This window comes from Chiroxiphia lanceolata, chromosome 2 (assembly GCF_009829145.1).
Source record: "Chiroxiphia lanceolata isolate bChiLan1 chromosome 2, bChiLan1.pri, whole genome shotgun sequence".
Taxonomy (NCBI): Eukaryota; Metazoa; Chordata; class Aves; order Passeriformes; family Pipridae; genus Chiroxiphia; species Chiroxiphia lanceolata.
The window spans coordinates 113,492,899-113,516,869 of NC_045638.1; the positions used below are offsets into that span (position 1 = coordinate 113,492,899).

The 23,971-nt window shown below is 38.0% G+C and overlaps 1 protein-coding gene across 2 annotated transcripts in view; it reads right to left on the bottom strand.

Annotated features, from left to right (window-relative positions):
- EPHA3 (EPH receptor A3) overlaps window positions 1-23,971 on the bottom strand; it is a 206,701-nt gene that overhangs the window by 42,721 nt on the left and 140,009 nt on the right. Inside the window, exons 6-7 of one of the 2 annotated variants that reach the window (XM_032678131.1) lie at window positions 8,666-8,790; window positions 2,058-2,217 (exon numbers count right to left, since the gene is read on the bottom strand). In XM_032678131.1, the coding sequence (XP_032534022.1) occupies window positions 2,058-2,217; window positions 8,666-8,790 (285 nt within the window). Of the gene's footprint in view, window positions 1-2,057; window positions 2,221-8,665; window positions 8,791-23,971 lie in introns of both variants that reach the window. The other variant, XM_032678130.1, reaches the window with a different exon arrangement.

Genomic DNA, 23,971 nt, shown 5'->3' on the forward strand with positions numbered 1-23,971 from the left:
TTACACACACATAGCAGTGATTACACCACAATTGACATGTATATAGGGAACAGACAGGTTAAGTCGTCACTCTATAGCATTTGGTGTCCTGACAGATATTTAATCTGCTACATAATTTTTCATCAAACAAATAAATACAAGGGAAGAAAATATAAGGCTCTGGCCACCTTTGACAATGTACCAAAGTTGTTTCTGCTACTGTTGATTTTTATTTGCTGACTGTAGCAACTGCTGGTAAACTGATATTTATACATACACATATACACAACTACAAACACACGTGCTTTGACGTACATATATTTTGCCATGGTCAGAAGGAATTTCTCCTTGGCAAGAAATCCCAGCCAGTCAATAATCATCACCCTTACTTTCCCTTTTTGTGTGATGGAAAGGGCTTTAAGGAGTTAAGTTTCCCAGTTAACCTTGGCAATATCCACATGAAGGTTGTGTAAAGTGTGGGCATACAGAAGCAGATAGAAGGACTATCGATGGGTAATTCATGGCTACAGGAAAAATAAGGGCTATTTTTTGCCCTGTACATGCCTGATTGGAGTCACAGCATTCCTAACCTCTGCCTATTACAGACCCACAAGTGCACTCAGTTATAACTTGGCAACAGGAACAAAGTTATTCAATTTGTTGTTCAAATGTGTAACTTGAGATGTGCACCCATTCTCCTGTCACCTTTCACATTTCTCCTTTTTTCTTTTTTTCTTATTTTCTGTTACATTACTTTGCAGAGAAAACCCATTAAACTCTAAGTGGATAAATTTTTCATCTCTGCAACTGATTTCTTTCTCCTTGCTGTAATTGTTTGTCCTATCTTGTGTTCTACTTTCGACTAGAATGCCAAAGTTTCAAGTCATCACAACAGCAGTTTGTAACTGCTTTTTAAACATGAAGATTGCTTGCTTTTCAGAATAAGAGCTGAGGTGGAAGAAATGGGAATGAGATACATAACCTATCTCAAAAAACACATGTAAGCCAAGCAAAAGACCATTTGGCTTGATGCTACTCTTCTTGGTAGAATGTGTTGCTTTTAGCAGAACAGTCCTTAGACCATGAGTTCTCAAGCCTTATCACGAGTACATGAATAAGCCTTATGAGAATGTATCAGAATTATAGTCCTCAGTTGTGTTATAAATCTGAGCAGCAGACATGAGCCTTCAGTGAAAGACTGACCTTCCACAAAGCAAAAAGTCTTTGATTATTCATCATCAGTCCGTATCAATAAATGGGCACCTCAGCAAAGGCTGGTTTTTGATGCATTAAGCCACTTTCAACTTCTAGCAAAGAGAAGGTCTGATGAACCGTATAATACCAAGTGATGAGAAAGCAACATTTAAGACTATGAACTCTACTAAGAGCCTTTCTGATACAATAACCAAACTTGTAAAGAACATCTATAAGGTCATCAGTTAAGTAATATTATTATCTACGTATTAGAGAAAAGAAAAAGGAGTGCCAGGCTATTAAATAACTACCCAGGACCACTCAGAAATGCAGTGACAGAGAGAAGGGACCCAAACAGCTCAACTTCCTGACCAGCAACTCAACTCAACTGAGTGACCATCCTTCCCAGCCTGTGCACACGTTTCGTCTCAAGGCTACACAGAGGCATCAGCACTCTGCAGTAACACGAGAATTACCCAAGAGTAATGGACTCATATAATATCAATTCTCCAGGAGCAGAGGTTTATAGTCCCTAGGGTTCAGGCCACAAATTTGGAACAGTGTGAGGCTGTGAACCCGTTTTTCTCTCAAAGTTCCTCTCTCAACAAGAGCCATGGTCTAGCAAGGTATCGATTCTGGCATGAGGTAGAATTAGGGTAGGGAATGGAAGAAAATACCACCTGTGATAGTTATGGTTTACTCTTTATAGCATGTTTCAGGTTTAATGATAAAATATAAACTTATACAGTAACAGTACCAAGAAAGACACATCCTAAATAGTTATGAGACATATTTCCTAAACTAGAAAAGGAGTGAAAGCAGCCATTCAAATCACTCCTAAACCTGGCAGGATGTCAGTATAGACCATTTGAACAAATACATACAATCTGGACTGGTTTCAAACTCAAACTTGCGGCTGTTTGTCCCATATCCAGCTGCAGTTCGGGCTCGGATTTGGAAGACATAGGTGGTATCAGGTTTGAGGCCACTGATGGTAACATTGGTGCCTTTGGCTCTCAGAATGGTATAGCTTGTCTCTTGTTCCTGCTTTTGAAAAGAGAAATGATCATATTAAAACCACACCCTAAAAAACAGAAACAAGAGGTGGCAGACACTAAATTAGTACAAATGACCTGGGGAGAACTGGATATTTTTGAATGTTTACAGCCTGACAAATGCTTGTACAAGCATTCATTTTCAATCACCTCTTAGCAAGAAGTCTAAATCATTAGATTTTCTATGGCCTTATGCTATATATTGAATACTAGACATACTGAGTATATGACATTTTATTAAATGGCTTTGCATAATTTTGTAATAGTCTGTAATACAACAAGAAAATTATTAAGAACGTTATTTAAAAAATGTAAATCAGATTTGCCTAATGCACTGAACTGGAAGTTGTAACAGGTCAAGTTGGACATTTTAGGGCCCTGCAGAGATGTTTGCAGGATACAGTTTTTACTGCCTTGCATTTTACAAGACAAGTGGTTACCTTCATAACAGTCAGAAGAGAAACTCCACTCAGGTCCCTCAGCTCAGTGAAAAGGTGAATTTAACTGGTTTTCTATTATGCTATAAAAGCTATAAGATTGACGTGTTCATCCTCATTTGGGCAAAAACTCCATGAACTCTCTCCTGGACTACACTCACAACCACACTTTGCCTAATAGTTACCTATTTCTGACATAATGACTTTTTATATAAAGTAAGAAGAGGACTATCTTGTAATTTAGTATGTTTGGATACACTTCACACTGTGTAAAAAGCTAATTCTCATAAAAGTGTGCCTCAGCCCCACTGTAAGCACATAATCTTAAAATTTAAGCATGCATTTGGAGCCTGAGGTATTGCTTATTTTACTAAAGCCATCCTGTACCAAAAGAATATTTTTGGCTTCCTCAATATGGCAGCTGGAACTGTCTCAAAAAAATCTTGGACAGCAGCCACACATGTGGGAAGCTGTGAGAATCTCAATTGTTTAGGTTCTCCACCATGAGCCTTTTTATTCTGGAAGGTGGTGGGGATTTCAGATACTGCCCTTTTGCTTTGAACACTCTGCAAAACACTTGAACCCATTGAGTTTTGCCTGTTTGAAAACAGAAACTGAATTAAGGCCTGTCGGATGCAAAGAATCTCACCTAATTCCCACTGATTTTTTTGTGGCATTGCGTTAACTTGTGAGGGTCTGATATTTTAACTTTGACAACACTGGAGTGCCCATGCACAAGTACAGAGGCCGGAAAATACTCAACACACTTCTTGCCAAAGCCATTTCACCTTCATGTGTAAAGTTCAAGTGACTGGAATTGTTTTAGTGTGTTTACTCTGCAGTGCTGTCTACAATAATAAAGTTGGGATATTCCAAGTTAGTAGGTGGACATCAGAAACTGTTCACTTTGGTGCTAAAGAAGCCTGAGTGCTCTGTTCTTGGCAATCTTTGATACAGAGAAACAGAAACATTTACACCATTGTTAAGGAGATTGCCAGAGTCTCCACGTAATATTCAACATTATGCACATGAGAAATCACAGTGAAAGGAAAAAAGGAAAACAAAAAAAAAAGAAACCAAACAAGCAGCTAAGCTTGTGTCTAAAAGTTAACACACAGAATCAAAACCTCAGATCGGGGGAGCTAGACCTAGTCTTCAAAGAATGACTGTAAAAGTGTTTATCAGGGCCATTTTCTTTGCACACCAAAAATAAAAATGAAAATCAGCATTAGACCTCCTCAGAGTTTCCCAGTACTTCTCTAAAAAGTTTTCTGTTATAAATTCAGGGGAGAAAATTTACAGGAAGACATTCTAAAGAACTAACAGGTTTGAGTAAAATTAGTTATTTTTTGAACTAACAAAGGCCTAGTATTATAATTTGCAGGCTTCCCTTATCTCATCATTCAGTTGAATGTAGGCCACTATTTTAATTTCAAAGACATAATAATCTTGTATTTAAAACACAAAATCTTTTGTGTATGCTATGACTGGACATTCATTTTGATCTTGCTTCAGGCTGCTTTTGTGAAATGCAAACATTTCTTTCTGGTGCAGATACAAATGTGCAAGGGAAAATACAGTCATGGCCCTGTCTGTTAATAATCCTCAGTGGAACTTGGAAAATAAACTTTTAAAACAATGGTATGGAGGATGTCATGGTATCTCAGTTTATGGGAAGCTTTTTACACACATATTTTGTAAGTCATTTTTTATGTTACTCGTAATCAAATCAGTGAAACACCACATAAAAGCCCGAGTTTATCTTTCTTGGGGATAAAGTAAAACTTTAGAGATACAGCACTACAGCTGCCATAAGCAGAGGGGATACACAAAAAGGAGAGTCAGGCTTTGCAAGGCAGAACTTAATCAAACACTCTGACGATAAATGTGAACTTGGATGCACAAAGCATATTCTTCCTGAATGTTTCTGCATAGTTTACCAGACACAATCTTTACTGGGAAGCAAACCCCACTACTGTTGGTGTCTCATTTGTGAATGACATTTTACAATGTTTTATAAAAGACATATTTTGAGGACATTTTAAATTTTAGTGATTGGTATGTCCTTTTTTCAGATAAGCACAGGAGGTGTTTATATTATATAACATTTTGTTCCATCAGCTTCATGTACACTTAAGAGGCCAATACCTGACTACACATCTTTGGGAGGGATCCACAGTATTGATACTGCTTCCCTTATTGCCAGATGTGAAATCTTCATTGATTTCCTACAAATCTCATGGAGCATACATGGCCTACCTACTCTAAAAGCAACAAAGTGCATTTGCATATAATTTACTTAATCAGCCTCAGAAAGAGCACAAAGTGCACAGTTATGTGTTGGTTTTAACCAGTCTACTAAGCACAAAATTTCTATGATGGCAAAAGCAAATCTCTTTTAGCAATGAGAGACTGCAACTAAATATCACTCACTGCTTGCAGAAGACTTCACCTTAATAAAGTGTGTGGGATTTAGTTGGCATAATTGTAAGCAGTATATTTAATTGAAACAATTAATAGTTTATGAGTGGTATTTAGGAGATGGGTTTTTTTCTGTATCTTTGCATGACAAGATACTCCTTCAAGAGAACATAATTATGTGAACAAGGACAAGGAGGGAACAAAGTATATGGCTTGTGTAAGAAAAAAACCATGGCTTTGTTATTTGTGTGCTTTAATAGCCCAGACACTTAGAATTCAGCACAGCATCGTATGGATGGACTAAACTGCGGTGTCATTTAGCACCATTAACTTCTAATAAAATGTTATCCCTTACCCTAAAACAAATGCCTAGATGTTCCATACTGTATCTCCCTGAAAGAAGATTTTATTTCTTTTAAATGTTTTGAATAAATAGTGACTTGGGCTTTATAATTGGCCTCTGAAGATTTACAAAAAACACAATTCTATTTCAAACACTGAGTCCAAAAAACTGCCACTCTCAGCTCATAATTCTGTGAAGTGTTTAAGGCCAGGTTGGATGAGGCTTTAGGTAACATGGTCTAGTGGAAAGTGGCCCTGCCTAGAGCAGGGACTTGGAACTAGGTGGTCTTTAAGGACCCTTCCACCCCAAACCACTTTGATTCATTCCAAGAAGTTAAAATAGTTTTCCAAAACTGTAGTTTCTAATTTCCCTACAAACATATAAAGCTCTACTCTCTCAGCTACACAAGTGCAATCATTGATGAAAAAACCCACCGAATGGGTTATTTAGTTCTCCTTGCAGAAAATAAATATTTTCCACATATTTTATGTGAATAATGCATTAGAAAAACTACACAGCATCATAATTTAGCTACATGACATTCTATTCTTATTCCAAATTTATTCTAACATCTTAAATACCAGTAACATGCAGTTGTCCCTAAATATCACATGTTCTTTGAAATTTAAGAACAGCATAGCAAAATAATTATACAAACAAGGTGTATGACAGAATTGGGCTGACCTGTATTACTCTGTTAAATGCTCTATCATTTAATTTCTAAGAGATTACAAAAGGTATGTCAACTAAAAACAAGCAGGACGGAAAAGAATGGCTCCACATCAATCATCTACCAGCAATCAGAAGTGACTTGTCAGGGGAAATATCCAGATTGCTAAATGTGAAGGGTTTATTTCCTAGCAATTGCCACTTTACAGCAGTGTGGTTTCTGATGAGCACAACCAAGATTATTTCTGAAGTAGAAAAGCAAATAGACTGGACTGGTTTATAAAGAAAGATCTCTTTTCAAAAGCAAAGAGCGAAGAAGGCATGCTTAGAGATTTCAGATTAAAAAGCATCATCTTCCAAAGGTGTTTGGGGAAGGAATGAATAGTAACAGTCCAGCACAGGCTTCTCTGTCCTCAAGTAAATTTAACAGAGCATTAGTTTTATACCTATTATAATTTGTAAAGCTTAAAAGAACAATAGATTAAAGTCTCCTGACAATAGATTTGCCTTTTTTTTCCTCATAAACCCTGAGAAATAGGCTTCTGACTCCCCAGTAGACTGCAGAACACACATTAAAAAACACTGGTGCCAGAAGGTTGGTTTTTTAAAAGCCTTTTTGCTCTAAATGGTCTGGCTCCTTTTGTCAAGCAATTGGTTCTCTCTGGTTTAAGAAAACTGTCTGGTGCATATGAACTGATTACAGACTTCAAAGGGAAGAAACACATGTGCAAGATCAGCTTCCTAAGACTGGTTGGTTGTCTTATAAAGCTGTCTTATGACAACCAGTTGTTCCATAAGAGTGGACACAGCCGGTGGGAATAGCTTCATGCTCTGTCTGTGCGCACAACAGTGCTGGAAGGGGACAATCTTCTTGAAAACCCCAATTTCAGTGGAGAATGATGATCAAAACATCCAAAATCAACAAACACACAAATAAAACTTATTGGTGATTTGATTAAAATGAACTGAATGCACACAGTGGGGGAAAAAATCTCTCCCTTTGGAGCAACTAACACACAAGAAATCACCTGTGCTGTTTTTGGCTGGGGTAGAATTAATTTTCTTCAAGCTAGTAGGTAGTTTTTGGATTTGCACTGGAAACAGACAGGTTTGATAATATAGAGATGTTTTTGTTCTTGCTGAGCAGTGCTTACACAGTGTCAAGGCCTTTTCTCCCAGTTCCACCACCCTACCAGGGGGGAGGCTTGGGGTGCACAAGAATTTGGGAAGGGACACAGCCAGGACAGCTGATTCTAACTGAACACGGGGATATCCCACACTATATGGCACCATGCTGAGCATATAAAGCTGGGGAAGAAGAAATATGAGCTGGTTCTCCTTGATTTCTCAAGCCCCGGATCTGGACTTGATCCTATCCCCATTGAAACTGAAAAATGTAAGTAAAAGTCCACAGGGTGCTGCTCTCTGAAATAAGACTGAGCTGAAATATTTAGGAAGCTTTCTTTTTCTCCTTTTATCTCTAGCACTGTGTATGTTTAGATTTTTACCAAGGTCTTTGAAGGTTGAAGTGCTCACCAGAAAAAACTCCTCCCAAAATCATATTCCATAAATTTGGGTGAAATTTTTCAGCATATGACCTTCTGATCATCATTCTTCAAGATCAAGTGTGGACTATCAATGCCACACTGTCCCCCTAGTAAGCTCTGAGAGAAAACTTTCTGTAGATTAACTGAATAGTCATGGAGTATTTTTAACACCATTTTCTAAGAGGGTATCAGCCCTACATCTTCTCTCATACATATCAAATATAAGCCTGATTACTAGATATGAAGAGCATTAGGAAATACTCAATTAAACCACTAATTCTGACATTTTTTTCAGTTTGTTAACTTCAGTAGCAATATATTCTGTCAAAAGGTCTCTCTGATCTACCAAAAAATGGCTAATTCCACTCTTCACAATCTTCACGACAATATATGGTTTTCCAATTCTACCAGGAAGATTTACTAAAAGAAACATTCTATTATGAAGATATGTTTTCCTAAATACAGATCTATACAGGATGCGCAAATAAACAGCTGTCGATTTATACAAGAAAATGTCAATAAAAAGCAGAACCTATTTAATGGCAGATTCTTTCATTTTATTTATTTACTTACAATTTGTGAAGACTTCAGTTATTAATGAAGAATGTGGACTTTCATAGTGGAAACCAGCCCAAAAGACAAGCCATCATTTTCCAAACAGTTCTTGTGTAAAAGTTGTGCCATAGGGAAGCACCAGCACAGGGGTGCAGATAGATCAGTGTGAACACTTACAGCACAATAGAACTGAGGAAGCAAAATGTACTCAAGAAAGAAAGAAAACAAAGGAACTGAGTGTGTTATTTCCTTTGTTTGTTCTGATGTGCTTGGGGATGAATTTGGTAGACAACACAACAATTTCAATGTTCTCATTACCAAAAATTGAACAGTTTCAATACTTAATGAGTTTGAAGAGGACAGTGAGACAATGGGGGTGTTTCTGAGTCCTTAACACAGACAAGATGCAATAATTTCAGTAAGTATCATCAAGACAAAAGCCTCCCCTTTGATCTTTCTTCCCACCTTTTCATAGTATTTGACCTCATAGTCCAAGATGATCCCATTTGGATGTTCAGGTTCTTGCCAAGAGAGAGACACGCTGTTCCTGGATGTTCTGTCTTTCCTTACGACTGTGATGGGGGACGGAGCTGCAGAGGGGAATGGGGGGAGGAGGAGAGGAGAGAGGAAAGCAAATTGAGTTTATCTCAGTTCCAATTCTTGGCAAAGAGCATGGTTTCCATTTAACAGGCTCCTGAGCAAAGTCTGGATACAACTCTGGACTTGTATCAACATCCAGCAGCTGGATTACTCCTCGTACACATCTGGGAGCACACTGGCCTCGTGGATAATAAACGAAGATCCTCTGTTAGAGCGAAGCACTGGAGGCAACACTGCAGATGGTTTTGATCTGCTACTACAGGGTAAGCAATGAAATATATTCCATACACTAAAACACAGAACAAAATAGCAGTACTACCTATTCTTTGTAATTCTGAAGTATTATCATTACCAGACTGCAGAACTCTGATAATATTTTCATGTGCAAGTGTAAACCAGCGCTGGGATGCATTATGTACAAGGAGCTCCTGGTAGCCATGGTCAGTAATAACCATCAGTTTACTACAGAATAACATTTGTAACATTATTTGGTGAGCTTTCCACAGAAAAATTGCTCCCATGTACACTTCTTCTTCACCACATTTCTTTGAAACTGAAATTTGAATGAAAGAAACCCAAAACTAAACTACAAAATAACCTAATTTTTTATATGCATTGATCAGTTAGGCATTACAACTGATTGCATGCCACAGACTCACCCATAACTTGGAAATAATGAGACATACACACACAATCATAAATACCTAAGATTCTTGAACATCAGTTCAGTTTTAGACCACCCACCTCTGTGCCTTGTTCCAAGACCAGGTCTAGGTTTCGTGGGCTCACTGAGAGCCATGTAATTTTTTAAAATTATTTTTTTCCTATTTCTTTTGGGTTGGCTTCCCACTCCAAATGCTTCTCTCCCATGGCTTTGGCCAAAATTCATCATATTTTATCTTACAGATCACACACTGAAGGTTGTAACTGTCATTTAAAAAAAAAATCTTTACTAATAAACGGCCTTTTATCTTAGCATGTAAAGAAAATGTGTTTATAAGTTCAACATTTTGCTATCCTAATAAAAAAGCTCTAGAGCTGATCTAAACAATTTAATATCAGCTGAATCCTATAAAACTTTTACCATTCACATAAAACTAGCTGTACTTTACAGGCATTACATATTTTCATGCTTTAGGCAGTGCTATTTCTGTTTGGATTTTTATTTCTGCAAGAGAACTTTCAATAGCCAGGAAAAAAACAACCAAAAAAACAAACCCAAACAAACAAACAAACCAACCAAACCAAACTAAAAAAAAACCCAAAAAGCCCCAACAAGTTTTAAATAAAATAAATTTTAGAAAATTCATTCTGCTTGTGATTTTGCTAAACTTCCATGAAAACATACCTTTAAGTCCTGAGTCATAATCTGAATGCTGACATCCTCCTTTAATTGAGTTCATTTTGGGTTGAACACATGCTCTGAGCAGCATTTTCATATTTTAGATGGTTCACAATAGCTTTTTGAAAATATTAAAAAGTTCTTTTTTTGGGTTTTTTAGGTTTTTTTCCCCCAGTAGGAAGAATTTATCCTGAAGTTAAATTACTAAAATCAGTTGCTGGATTTTTTTTTTTTCATGAGGTTTATTTATTTCAAAAAGAATGGGAAAGAGTCTATTTTACTCAGATATATGTTGCTGAAGACCTGAAAAGCATTACGGGAAAGGATACAGGCCTTGTTTGTAATTAACATCCTTCAGTAATTCCACTTGAATTCCACTCTGGCATAAACCAGTGCTAGAGCCAAAACACAAAGTGCTTAGAAGGCTGAACCTCTCTACTGCAACCAGCTCTATAACTTGTATACTCATACTTGCTGCTTTTATGCTCTCATAAGTCATTTTTATGTCTTTTTTTAAGTCAAGCTATTCATCTTTTTTTTAATATGTGAATAGATCTCCAAGCTCAGTACCCCAGCTGGTAACACTTCTCATTAAGGTAACATTAATACTGATTTTATGAATAATTAATCTGTGATTAACAGAAACGGCTTTTCCCCCAGTAAATCAGGGTAATTTGTGCTGTAACAGATTCTCATGGAAGGCTGAAACAATCTTACATGCTCTAATACAGATATGCTTTAAAAAAAGCTTTCTTCTAACACAGTATTAATTATTTTGAGCTCCTTTGCACACATCTCTGCAGATGCTACCAGTAACTTATCTCACAGCAGTCTATTAGAAAAGCATCTGCTACACAGTTATCAATAACATTATAAAACATTCATATACTTTTTCTAATCCCCAGGGCTCCCAAAGCTGCTTAAAAATTATACAGAGTGCCTGGAAGAGATACATGGGCAAATGAAGGGGAGATGAATAATCACGAGAACACAACGTTTCTGGCACCTTTAATCCCACACCCAAAATAAGATAAAATGAAAAAAATTACCAGCACAGAACCTGGCATAACCTTTCTTTGCTGGTCTGTGAGAAGCTAGACTGTCAAAATTTTAAATCTTAATGCAATCTTTTTTTTTTTTCTGCTATACCTGTTAGATAGGTGGCTTTGAAAAGTGTTGGAAGTCTTGAAATCAACTGAAGAAAATATCTTGTTCAGATGATTTCCAAGTTCCAATGGATTTCAAATGATGACTTGGAGTTTAAATCAACGGATTTAAGATACAGTAAGAGTTAAGGTAACCTGCTTTATGGTCCCAGCCCAAGGCTGAGGTGCAGTTGGGAGGAATAACTTGAGATTTTGACCTTTAGATTAATTTTTTTTTGTATGCATCCCCAGAATACAATGTAAAATTTAAACTGTGTTCTAAGTAGTGTCCAAGCAGAAGTCAGCCTTAATTTACATTTTGTAACACCAGTATTGTACCAATATTGTAAAATACAATACTGTATTTTATTATTTAATTGGAAGAGTCTGAAAATCCAGCAAAGAGAAAAAACATAAAGTTAACATTATAAACCATGAAACAGCAAAGGCATCACAATGTGCAGCAATGCACATAGTCTTTATCTTTAGTCTTCTCTACAAGAAAGAGAGAACCAGGACCTTCCTGTTTCCTGAAAAGATTTAAATAACTACAATAGGATGAAACTTAATTCAAAATTAGGCTACAAAAAGGAACAGAAGTACTTAATAATTAGAATAGCCATTTTTTTATTGAAGTGCCATGATTTTTCTATTTTAAATTAACAGACAATTAGATTGTGCAAGAATAGAATGTGAGAACAAATATTTTAAATGTTTGCATCTCCCACCAACAAAAAAAAGTTTGCACTATGGGTTAGCAAACAATAATACATTATCAAGCTTTTTAGGATTAACTGAAGTTTTAAAAATTATATTAAAGTATCAATAGCAATACAAAAGTCAGTTTATCACTTGGAAAACAGGCATTTAAAGGTAAAACTTAAGGAGAGTAAATTTTAAACTAAGAAGAGGAATAAATGCTGTGTCAGTGATTTTTTAAATTAATCCCATGCCTCATTTGCCTCTATGTATTTACATTTTTATTTTGATTAATATATTAGTACTCTTAACTTCTTCACTTGAATAAGAGCTGTGTTTTTTTTATAATTAAATTTAGGCTTGTGTGGTCATACATGAAGAGATTTGGTCTCAGTAGCCACATGCAAAGCATACAGAGGTGTTTTCATAGAAGTATTTATCTGGTGCTACAGTCCAACTGCTTCAAGCAGTTAATATGAGCATTCAAAACTCCCCAGAGTTACAAGGGGAAATGTACTTTGAGCACTCAGTGTTGTTAGGTAGCATTTGTGACAACTGGGAATGTGGATGTTGAAAAGGTAACAAACACAATGATCCAGGGAGCTCAGACTCGCAAGTGTCAAAACCTCCTCAGTCATGGCTCTTAAAGGTGCAAGCAAATAACATGAAGGACCGAGCGGGGATGACAATAAAACTCTGCTCAAATTGATTTCCCAGCGAAACTGAGCCCAACAGATCATTTGTTTCCCTCCAGTTTAATAGCAGCTATATATAAATTTCCTTATGGACTTTTTCCTTATTCCTTGGTTATTGTTTTCATATGTGACTGGCTTACAGATATATATATGTACTAGGAGAAAATTCCTTGTCCTGTGACAGAGAGAACTCAGTATTAACTTTGGGAAGCCAACAACTGCTGAATCATTTAGAGGCTTTTTGTTTCTTGCTTAGGTCTCTAGATAACAAACTAAGTTTTAGGAAAGGATTTAATTCTAAAATGACCCACAGCTCACTTCCAGCTTTTGCTTGCAGCCAAAAGTAAATATGCTTTGCCTAGGAGAGCAAAATATTACAAACTCTGCTGAAAGATTGTGACCAAGAACATATCTGAGACAGCAGAATTGACTGTATTACCCAATTTTCAATTTCTGCCCTGATGAACAAATGGAAGGCTTGTTCCTTTTTCTTTCTTTAGAAAACTGATGCTTTTATTATCTCATCATAATACTGTAATCTGATATAACATATAAATTTTCTTTAATGTCTCTGATGCCCCTGGGAGGTAATGTGGAACAAGAGCAGTAAATAAAGATCATAACCTGAAAATTAAATCTGCATTCTCTGACAGCAGGATCCACTGGGATCCAAACTCAACTCTGTAAGTCTTAGAGGACCAGCATCCAAACCACAAAACTATCATACAATTCAAAGTAGAAATACCAATGTTTAAATGAACAAACTGATATCTCAAAGGCATTTTCTCTACAATACTGGAGTCATATCTGCAGAATCAGGACTCAAGAAAACTTATCCTGGTCCAAGGCTTGGTCTGGCTCTGCTCATAATGCTGCACATACACATTTTGACTCACGCAAAACCACCAGCTTTTCCATCTTTAGGTTTATCCATCCATTCCAGCATTCAATTTGTGACAGAGTCCTAAGTAATAACTCCCGTATCAGTATAATGATGTCACACCTCCATGACACGACATCTGTAAGAACAGCTACACTTGTACTTGGAGTCTTTAACATTTCCAACATCCGTTCTGTGGATTATTGTATCTGAGGGGTTTCTTATAGAACATTGCTCACAGAAAGCAGGACCTGCACTGTTTTAAACCCTGTCTAATTGCATTATTCACTTTTTTTCACAGTTAAAGGTGCTGCCTCCATCTATGTGGCTGTGCTGAAGCAAGCAAGCCTGATCCCACATTCTTGATTCCACAGGCACATTCCAAGAAGGTCCAGACAGCGTTGGGGTCCCCAGGTGCCTCCCAGGAGGCAAGAGGAGGAGGAAACACTCACACTTTAACAACACCTTGGAAACTTGCTAAACCCTCCACACTCCTCTTCCAGATACAATTACCCCACCACCTCCATGTGTGTGCAGACACAGTCTTTAATCTCCAGGACACATAGTTAAACTAGCACAGTACCTGCATTGTGTTCCTGCACCTTTTCCTTGAGTTCAATATATTTTTATGACTTAGGCTGTAAAATGTCACCTGATTCTGTAACATCATTAGGTGACCATCAGCTAGAAGGCAATGTGCCTTCCCTGCCACCGGGAACCAGGCATTAGGGAGTTCAGCCATCCCAAAAGCAAGGGGCCCACATCAGCATACAGGACCCTCACACCAGATCCAGGCAGTAGGATGCAATCATAAGGAAGGGGGTGAAAAGGCTCCCAGTTTCTGGGAGAGGGCTATCAAGATCTGGGCATTTACACATATCAAAATGTGGAAGGAAAGAAACAGGATGAAACTTCCAAGACAAATAGAAGCAGAGTACCTTTGGATGAAACAAAGCCATGTGTGTTTCTCCCAGAAATAGGGCAATTTTAAGGACTCATTTTTTCGTGGCTGTTTTAATGGATGACTGCCTGCGTTATGGCAGAAGGACCCAAATGCATCTGGAAACTGGTGTACTCCAGCCTGTGGTTACAGACTCCAGAGTGGCTGCAGGCATTTCACAGGTGCTGGGAAGGAAAGCTGGCAGGGAACCGGGAAGGGGAAAACAAGCAGCTTCAACAGGAGTTACACTAAAAGGCAGCTGCTTGATTTCGCTCTCAAGTGCAGAGAGAGGCAATCTTTTGCCCAGCAGCTGTCACTGGACAAGTGATTATTGGAGATCATTTCTCACTTTTACAAATAAATCCTAAATGAAAACCAAGCTTCATTTAGTGTAGCACGTACATGTTCTTATTTCTCCCTCTCTTTATTAAAAGAGATAGCAGATGCCTTCCACAGAGCAAACAAAATATCTGATTTGCTCATATGTTTAACACATGTATAATAAATCATGGAAATGTCATGTCCATTTGGGAAGTATCAGGCTGCACGAGGAACTTGCTTCAGAAACTGAAAATTATGGTGCCACGGTGTTCCCAGCTGTTATTTCAGAGAGGAGACAAACGCTGTATGTGCTTTCATAAGGATTCAGCCCAAAGGTACTCATAACACAAATGTTATTCTTTCTGTTCTCTGTTGAGATGGTGCTGGTGGGAGCTTTGAAATACTTCATATTTCTCACTGAATGTGTTAAGACCGTATCAGTTTAAAATAAACAGTTTTGCTTTGCCTTCCCTATCCCTTTGTTACATTACCTTATAGGATGTTAGAGCCTCGTGCTTCCTGGTGTGAGGTTTTTGGAATGAAGAATTTATTCACCATGCTCAGATTATCAGTGGTCAGCTGATGAGCTGGCTTTCCCTTTCTGGGAAAGATTAATTATTCCCTTAACCAGAGAAATCCCATTCATGATGTAAGAACGTACTTAAAAACTATCTCTAAAAATGCCATTTTCCACAACTGCAGAAGACAATTGCTCTCTAATAAGTAATTTATGACATAAAGTACTTCTCTCCTTTTAAGTAATCACCAAGAACTCCTGAACTAGTCTGACAGTAAGTTCCATCAGAGTCTTTTCAACCCGGCCAGAACATAATATGAAAAGGAACAACATTTCTCAAACTTCTTGCCCTGTAATTTGGTGCAATCACTTTTGTGAAGGTTAACTGGGAGAGAAGGACCTCTGATAAAAAAGACTTGAAAGGTTCTGACATCTACATTCATATTCTTTTGGATTTTGGGATGAGTTAATATTTTTCTTTGGTTTAAAATATTTTTTTAATATATATAGAGGCATAGTTTACTAGAAAGAATGTTAGAAAGAGAATTCTTTCATACTTATTCTGCTGTAGAAGTTGACATCGCAAGAAAAGTAAAAATAAAGAAAGAAATACAGCTCCTTGAGGGATTTCTGAAGTCAAGCTCAAACATTCTGAGCATGGTCACTTCACAAAATTGCAAAGAAGCAGCAAAGTCCAAATTTAACCAAACTAAGATATTAAATGAGAGTAGCCTCATGTTAAAGATCAATAGAAGCAAGTAGAGAAAACCATTATCTGCTGATTGCGGAATACAATTTCACCATGACCTGTGGAGCATCGGAAGTGAAAGCCACAAACTTCACCTGTGAGCTTTCTCTAAGGTCATGAGCATTCACGTGGGGACTGTGCCTGCAAAGAAGAGACAAATGTACGTCACAGACTTTGAAGTTTCAGCTTCCTTGACGTTCAGGGGAAAAGGGATCAAAGGCTTTGCAGGCAGAACATCTCCAGCTAATAACAGGCTATGCATGGAATGACATTGTTAAAACACTTCCCTTTTATATCCCTAAAGGAGGGGGTTTATTGAGTTAAAATGATCCTTGCATAGCCTCTGGGCTGAACTGTAAAACACATCTGAAAAGCGTAAAATCTTTATTTATGCCAAGAATGTTTGAAACTAAAAAGATAAATGTCACTCAAAAAACCAAGCATGTTCCAGGTATTCAGTACGTAATGGGGCACAGCTGTAATAACAGTCAGTGAACCACAGGCTCCCTACATCATGTCATTAGCTCGCTTTTAATAAGTGTATCTTCTTGCCCTTTTTATAAGGACCATAGGGAAAGAAAGACATATATCATCCACCAAACATCTGTAGCTTTCTCAAATTGTCTTTCTTAGAAGATAGATCTACTTAAGGGACTTGCCTTGGGATATACATTGTAAAGTGCACAAACCCTCTCTAACTGTGGATTTTGTTTAAACAGGGAGCATCACACATCATTTGTGAGTTGCTGAAGACAGTGCAGTCCAGCTTAACAGAATAAAGGCTGAACATATAAATAGCATCAAAGTTCCACTAGCTTGGTGTTGATTTTATTCCCTTGAAGCAACAGATTTCAGGCCAATAAAATTCTAGTTCTGAGGAGGTTTTAACAACTCTTTCTAGGAGTCACATGAGTCTCTGCTTATAACAGCACTGAAAAATTGACTGATTCTTTCTCATTGTAAATGTTTAACCCTTCAAGCTGAAATCAACATGTGGCTTGAAATTTTCAATGCCACATGTAGATCAAGGTATTACAAACCAGCTACATCTGCCCTTTAAGACTCACAGTGATCTAATTTCTGTACCAAGAGGTCACTTTTGTTCTCAGGGTTCTTTGAATACTTTTTATCCTGGCTCCTTGCAAAGACTCCATAGTGCCTTATTGGTTACCTTCTCCTTAAACAAACTTACACCTTCTGTGTTTCAAAACCACTAGATTTAACAGCTAGTCCATTTAAGAGAGCAAATTAAATTTGATTCAATGGATGTAACACACTGTGTGTTTACACTTTAAGAAAATATTTGTTGTGTTTTTATCATGTTGTTATTCATTAATCCTGAAAAAGATGAGAGGAAAAAATGGATTACCAAGTCAACTTCCAGTCTGATACTGCCAAAGAGAAGCACACAGTTATTGCAGCCATCTGTTTACCTACAGCTTTTCACGCATGGCTTAAATGATTAAGCAAGATGATTAAACAGGTTACATGGATTGTTCTGCTTTCTGGGTTTTAGAAATACAAAAGGTAAAAGAAGGAGACTCCTGATAATGAAACTACTGCTCTTCTAGGGAAGCCTGTGGTGAAACTGGGTAGATTGGGGCTTTTTGCTATTGTATATAGTACAGCTGTGCATAAGATGCCTTGGTTTGGATGCAGGAGTGGTTCTTCTCTAAGCTTCCTCTATGAAAAGTGCCAGACAGAGAAAGGAATCAACATTTTACAAGTGCACAACTGAATTGTGAAGGGGCCAAAACTCATTTTTAGGCTCTCAGTTGAGAGGGATAATCACTTTCTAGAGTTACTAGGAAAATACTGACAACTCTAGTTGGAATTTAGCCCACAAAAAGCCTCCTATGTTCCCCCTGCATTTCTTTCTACAGCGGGTAAGCAGAGATTATTATTTAGACTCTGATTTATTTATTTTTGGCACCTACCTGTATCCTATCTGAATTGTGTGGAGAAGCTGTGTTGAACTGAGGACAGAGTTTGAAGAAGTCTCTTGTTACAACACATCCCCTTGGTTCCTTTCCTGATGCCAGGATATGTGGCAGCACAGAACTTATTTAGTACTAAATTGCCTTATTGTAGCTGAACTCAATTGCTACCACTATTTGCAGCTGCACTGTTGAGATCTTGGTTTAAAAAGCCTTAAATTCTCAAGAGCAAAGCAAACATAAGCCTACGTTTAAAGCTGTTACAATGTGCTTTTAGTGATTATAAGAAAACAATCTATTTTATTATCAAGCAGGTATGCAGTAAACATCTGAGGTATTAAAAAAAGAAAATATTTGCGTATCAGCATGGGTTTATTGGGAAAATAGAGAAAAACTAATTATTTTCACTAAACTTTGATGCTAATAATTATTTTGCTGAAACCCTGAACACTGAATCATCAGAAATAATGGAAGGGGTGACACACATGTAAAGTTGGGGTTTTGAGATAGAATATTTAGCTTGACATGGAGTAGCTGCTCTAACCAGGAAAATGTTGCTGCAAAAAGAGGGTCACAGATTTGTCCCTGTGTTCCCACATAAAGGGTTTTTATTTTGCTCATTCTGCTTGCTCTGCCCCGTGGTCCCTCCAGTCTAACCTGGACAAATGGATTTGTTACCCTCCATGGCGAACCATTTGAACGTGGTACATAGAAATTCAAGATAAAGCTGTAGACAAGCTGTCTTGGGACAGCAGTTAATATTCTAGAACTTGCAGAGTTCTTACAGCTATGAAGCCCAAATATAGCTTTAAAAATAAATAATCTGTCTCCACAGTAAAACTGCACTAGTGTAATGTAAACTTGTTTATAAAATAGTTTGTTCAGATCAGTTCAAATCCCAAAATGAGAACACTTCCTTTAGAGTGTTCTAATTAATTTAACATGAAAAAGTAGGAAAAACCTAATAGAGTAACACAAGCAGTAGTTTAACTACTAATTCAAAACTACTCCCCCCTGTAATCTTGTATCTTAATATTCACAGGGTGTAAGACAGTTAGTGGAAAGTAAGTCTCAGTTTACTCATTGCTGACTCTAAGGGGAAGTACCAAAGCTGTTTGCTATAGTACCACACCATGTAATAATTCTGTACAATACACAGATGAATAAGATTGGATCCTGCAGGCTTTCTGATGAAAAAGCTGAGGAAGGAGATGGTAACCCACAGGCAATTTAACTAAATCCAAATCTCTCTCTTTAAAGCCATATAGTCTTACAGAGGTATTCTGTAAAATAAGCTATTCTTACTGCAGTTTTCCATATTCATGTATGCATAAAATTTATATTCTGTGAAAAACGGTAAGAGTTTGGAGGTTAAAATTATAATAAAAAATAAAATAATAAAGTAAGTTTCAAAAGTACAATCCTGATTTTTTGGAAGCAGAGATATTGACGTTTATTTATTATTTACAGCCCTTCTGCACTCACAGGTTTACGTTCTTTCCAATCTGAGTAAGTGTATGGGGAGTTTGGTCCCCCAAATTTCATGGAAAAATTCTTGCTATATAGATGAAAAAGTCAGAGTTAAAAGAGGATAGTAATTATTAATCAGTCCCTTACCTGGTCTCCCTCCATCTGCCTTTATCCTCTTTGCACACAATCATGACACAGCAACTAGGTGGAAGGGGGGGCTCTGCAGGGCACTCAGTTCAAGCCCCTGCCTTTAGCAGGGTCAGCCAGAGCAGGTTGCTCAGGACCTTGATTGGTCAGGTTTGGAATACCTCCACAGATAGAGATCTCTTTGGGCTAGACATTTAGACTAAAAATAATTTTCTCTACATTTAAACAGAATTTCTTGTTATTTCAGCTGGTGATCATTGCCTCTTGTCCCACCACTAACCACCACCACTGAGAGTGTCCCTCTGTCTTTTTTATATCTTCCCATCTGGCCTTTACTTACATGGATAAGATCCATCTGAGCCTCCTCTCCTCCAGGCTGAGCAATTTGGAGTCTCAGCTCTCTCAGCCTCTTCTCATAATGGCAGATGTTCCTCTCCCTTAATCATAGTGGCCCTTTACTGGTCTTGTCTCAGTACATCCATGTCTCCTTTATAGGGCTGGACACATCACATGCGGCTTCACCAGCACTGAATAAAGGGCAAGGATCACCTCCTTCACCTGCTGGTAGTGCTGTTCCTACTGCCCCCCTGCTCCCAGATGGTCCACCAGGACCTCCAGGTCCTTTCCTGCAAAGCTGCTTTCCAGTGTGTTGGCCTCCAGCATGTCCATTGAGTTAATCCTCCCCACGCATAGGATGTACTCAACTGCAGGAGTGTTAAAGATTCACACTGAAAATAAGATGTTGGAGGAAGCTCACCAGAATTACATTGTGGAAAGCCAAGAAAATAAGAAAGACTCTCAGCTTCTTCACAGTACTAAAAACACGATTGTTGAGTGTGATGGTTTCACTCTAGGCCTTCCTGGAGACCAGCTTGTAACCAGGAAGGAACTAGGAAGGTGATCACGGAAGTATTCCATGCTATTCCTTTACGTAACTGGAGGTATAAATAAAGCCAGCAGGAGGGACCTTGCTCTCTTCCTTTCTGGCGAGGTTCGAGAACGGTGGGTCCCTGTCTTGGTCTGGCTTATCTGGAGCTGAGGCCTACAGCGACTGCTGTTATCTGCCACGCGTGAGGGGAGAGTGCTGGGCCGTGTCTAGCCATCCTGCTTGTTCAAAGGGAAGTGGTGAGATTTTGCTAATTTACCTTCAGTTGGCTGGTTGCTGAGTTTTAGATTGTGTAGACTTGTTTGGTCTTAGTCTCTCTTTGTCCTTTTCCCTTCTTCCTTCCCCTCTCCCCTTTTGGGGAGCTATTTAGGATTTCTATTGTGGTGTATAGTATTCTCATATGAATAGTCTCATATGAAAAAAAAAATATATATATTTTGCTATAGCTTTGGCTGCTTAGGTCGTTTTTTTTTTCTTCCCTCTCTGGGAAGCAGGTCCTTGTTGTCGGGTTTTGGGGACTTGGCGGGAAGCCAGCTCAAAATTTGCACATTGAGAAAATGTTTTGTATCAATTTTACACATGATCTTGTTCAACTTTGGGACACAGACTTAGAATGAGAATTCCTTACAAACCAATTATAACACCTTCTTTAGTTAAAACTAGAGCCTTTAAAGGTAACGGCCAGTAAATACTAGTTGTTTCTGATCTCCTAATCAATTAAATAATTTTTTATCATTAGGTATATGCTTTTATCCAATAAGACTTACATAGATTGTGCTTAAACAGGTACCACATTTAATTTAGTTAAATTCTAGGATATATATAGTTAAATTAGGTATATATATAATTAATATATAGGAAGTGCAGCTCCCTTCAGGAACATAGCAAGATGTATTTGTTATTGTTCACTTTGGGAATTCCCCAAGTTTCAACAAGCTCAGAATGCTTTCAGTATTTGTTTCGTTTTACACAATAAATACAGTGAGAACTGTATTTATTATTTATTAGATGTGCCATTATCATATTGTTTGCATGAATTTATAGTTGCTAGAACTAAGGAATACAAGGCTAAACAAAACTAAACAAGCAGATTTCAGATCAAACAAACAGAACCACTTGTTGCATGATGAACCTTCCCACCAGATCTGCTGGGAGGAAAGGATTCAGACGCCACTGGGATGGCCAACAATTCCAAAGATCTGCTAATGATACAGATTTCTGCAAGTTCTAAAAGTTCTTGTCTCCTCTGATTGCAAAGAACACTGAGGAGATGTCTATTTTAAATCCTGTGAAGCCAATTAGGTCCTTGATTAAAATATTAATCTTTTTTTGTCCAGCATTCCTGAGTCATACCGTTAAACTGTATGACAGTATGGGATGCCATAAAAACACTCATGGGGAAAAAATACTGTTACTTTCTCAGGCAACATCTGAAAAACATACAAAACTCACCTATGTCTCAAACGTAATGCCTGTTTCACATTGGACAACCTTTATTTTTGTAAACTGATTACCCAGCAGCATGACTGCATTGTCCCTATCAAATCTGAGTCTTTCTTCAGTGCATTTAATATCCTATTTCCATTTAAAACTGCTTTGGGCTCCAGTGTGAGTTCTCTGCTTGCTACAAGCCCAAAGGCAGAACTGCCCTGACCTGAACTGGTTGACTTTTCCCTCTGGGTTACTTATCATGCTCCAAGGAAAATACAACATTCTGGTCTTTACAGATAAATAGATTTAAAAAAAAAAAACCACATAAACTTTACTCAGACACCCCAGTGAACCCAGAATATCTGTGCTGAGACACCTGATCCATGCTGCCAAGAAGCCTGGCAGGGTGGCATGTCTGTCAGCCTCTCTGCATGGCACAACCAAATTAGCATGCCACCTCCAAGGGTTCTGAATTCCATATCCTCTCCTGTAGCAGCCCGTGACCCTTTCTAAACGGGGTTGATTGGTGTTATTAGGAGATAAAATCTGCCTGGTGCAACATATTGATGTGAGGTGAGAGCAGCAGCTTTGATATAACTCAGAGGAAGCTGTATCAGGCAGCAGCTGAAGGCCCGCGTTGCGTGCAATCAAAGAGGATGATCAAACTAAATTAAATAGAAGCATTTGCCCTTTCTCTTTTACATCCAAACCAAAGATAGAGAGACTCACAGAAATTAGTAATATTACAGTGTCCTACCTGTCTAGCCTTATTTGCAAAACACCTGTGTTTTGGTTTTGCATTTCTTTTTTTCCAGAGATATCTGCTCATTAACATTTGCTGGAAGGGAAAGAAAACAAAGTACAATAAAAACACAGCAAAAATCAGAACAGAGAGTTGGAAGAAAAAAACCCAAAACAATCCATTTTCTGAAACAGTTCTGAATTTCCCTCAATTCAAGGGACTGGATCTTGATTTTTTAATAGTTATGTACTGTAAAACGTATAAACCTCTTTGCTTTCACAGCACCAGTAGAATCACAGTTTGGATGTTTCCAACCTTATAACTGACGACTTTACTTCTAGATCAGGTTGGAAAACCCTTTAGGAGAATCTTACTGATATTGTTACAGATTCTACAACCGAGAGTCACTGTAAAGGTGAATTTTTCAGCAACATTTAAGGGGACACTGTTTGTCTGGGTATATGTAAATCACAAATATGTGTGCATGTCTGTATATGGCCCCTTTAGGTACAAAAATGGAGTTGCTGTGCAAACTGACTGACTCTGAAAGTATCAGCTGAATTGTTAACACACTCTGGCACATCTCCCAGTTGCTACATTACAGAAAACCAGCTTTATGCACGTTCTGATGTACTAGGCTGATGACGGATTCATAGGCAGAAATGCCCACGTGTGCGGTGAGACACATGGAAAGAAATGTTTGTACAATTTTCAGCAGGCCTTTAGAGCTCAGAGACCCAGCAAACTTAACACCAGCCAATGTCTGTCATTTGAAGTAAAGATGTACAATGCTTGATTTTTACCATCAAGAGAACTGCCCCCCCGAACCCCTTTTTTTTGTGAAAACATAAAAAAACATGTTTTCTGTGAAAACATATGAAAACATAAAACACTCTGCAGGTGGAACCTGCAGTTGGGTGGGTAAGAAATATTCTGCAGAGCAGCTTTCACTGAGCTGGGACAGGACTTGAAAAAAGCACATGGATACTAAAAATCCAGGATTAAATCTGCAACTTCACCACACCCATTGCAGGAGTATAGGATTCTCGTATCAAGGCTGGCAGAACTGAAATACCCTGGATTCTGGAGAGAATGAAGAGATCTGTGTTGTAAGGACCTTCTACACTTCAATCCTCTTTCCCAAAACTTGCAGCCTACTGACTGGCACAGAATCATCGAATCATTTAGGTCGGAAAAGACCTCTAAGATCATTGAATCCAACCATTAAACCAGTAAAATTCCTTCTGCAGAATTGCTAGGGGCTCTGTCCC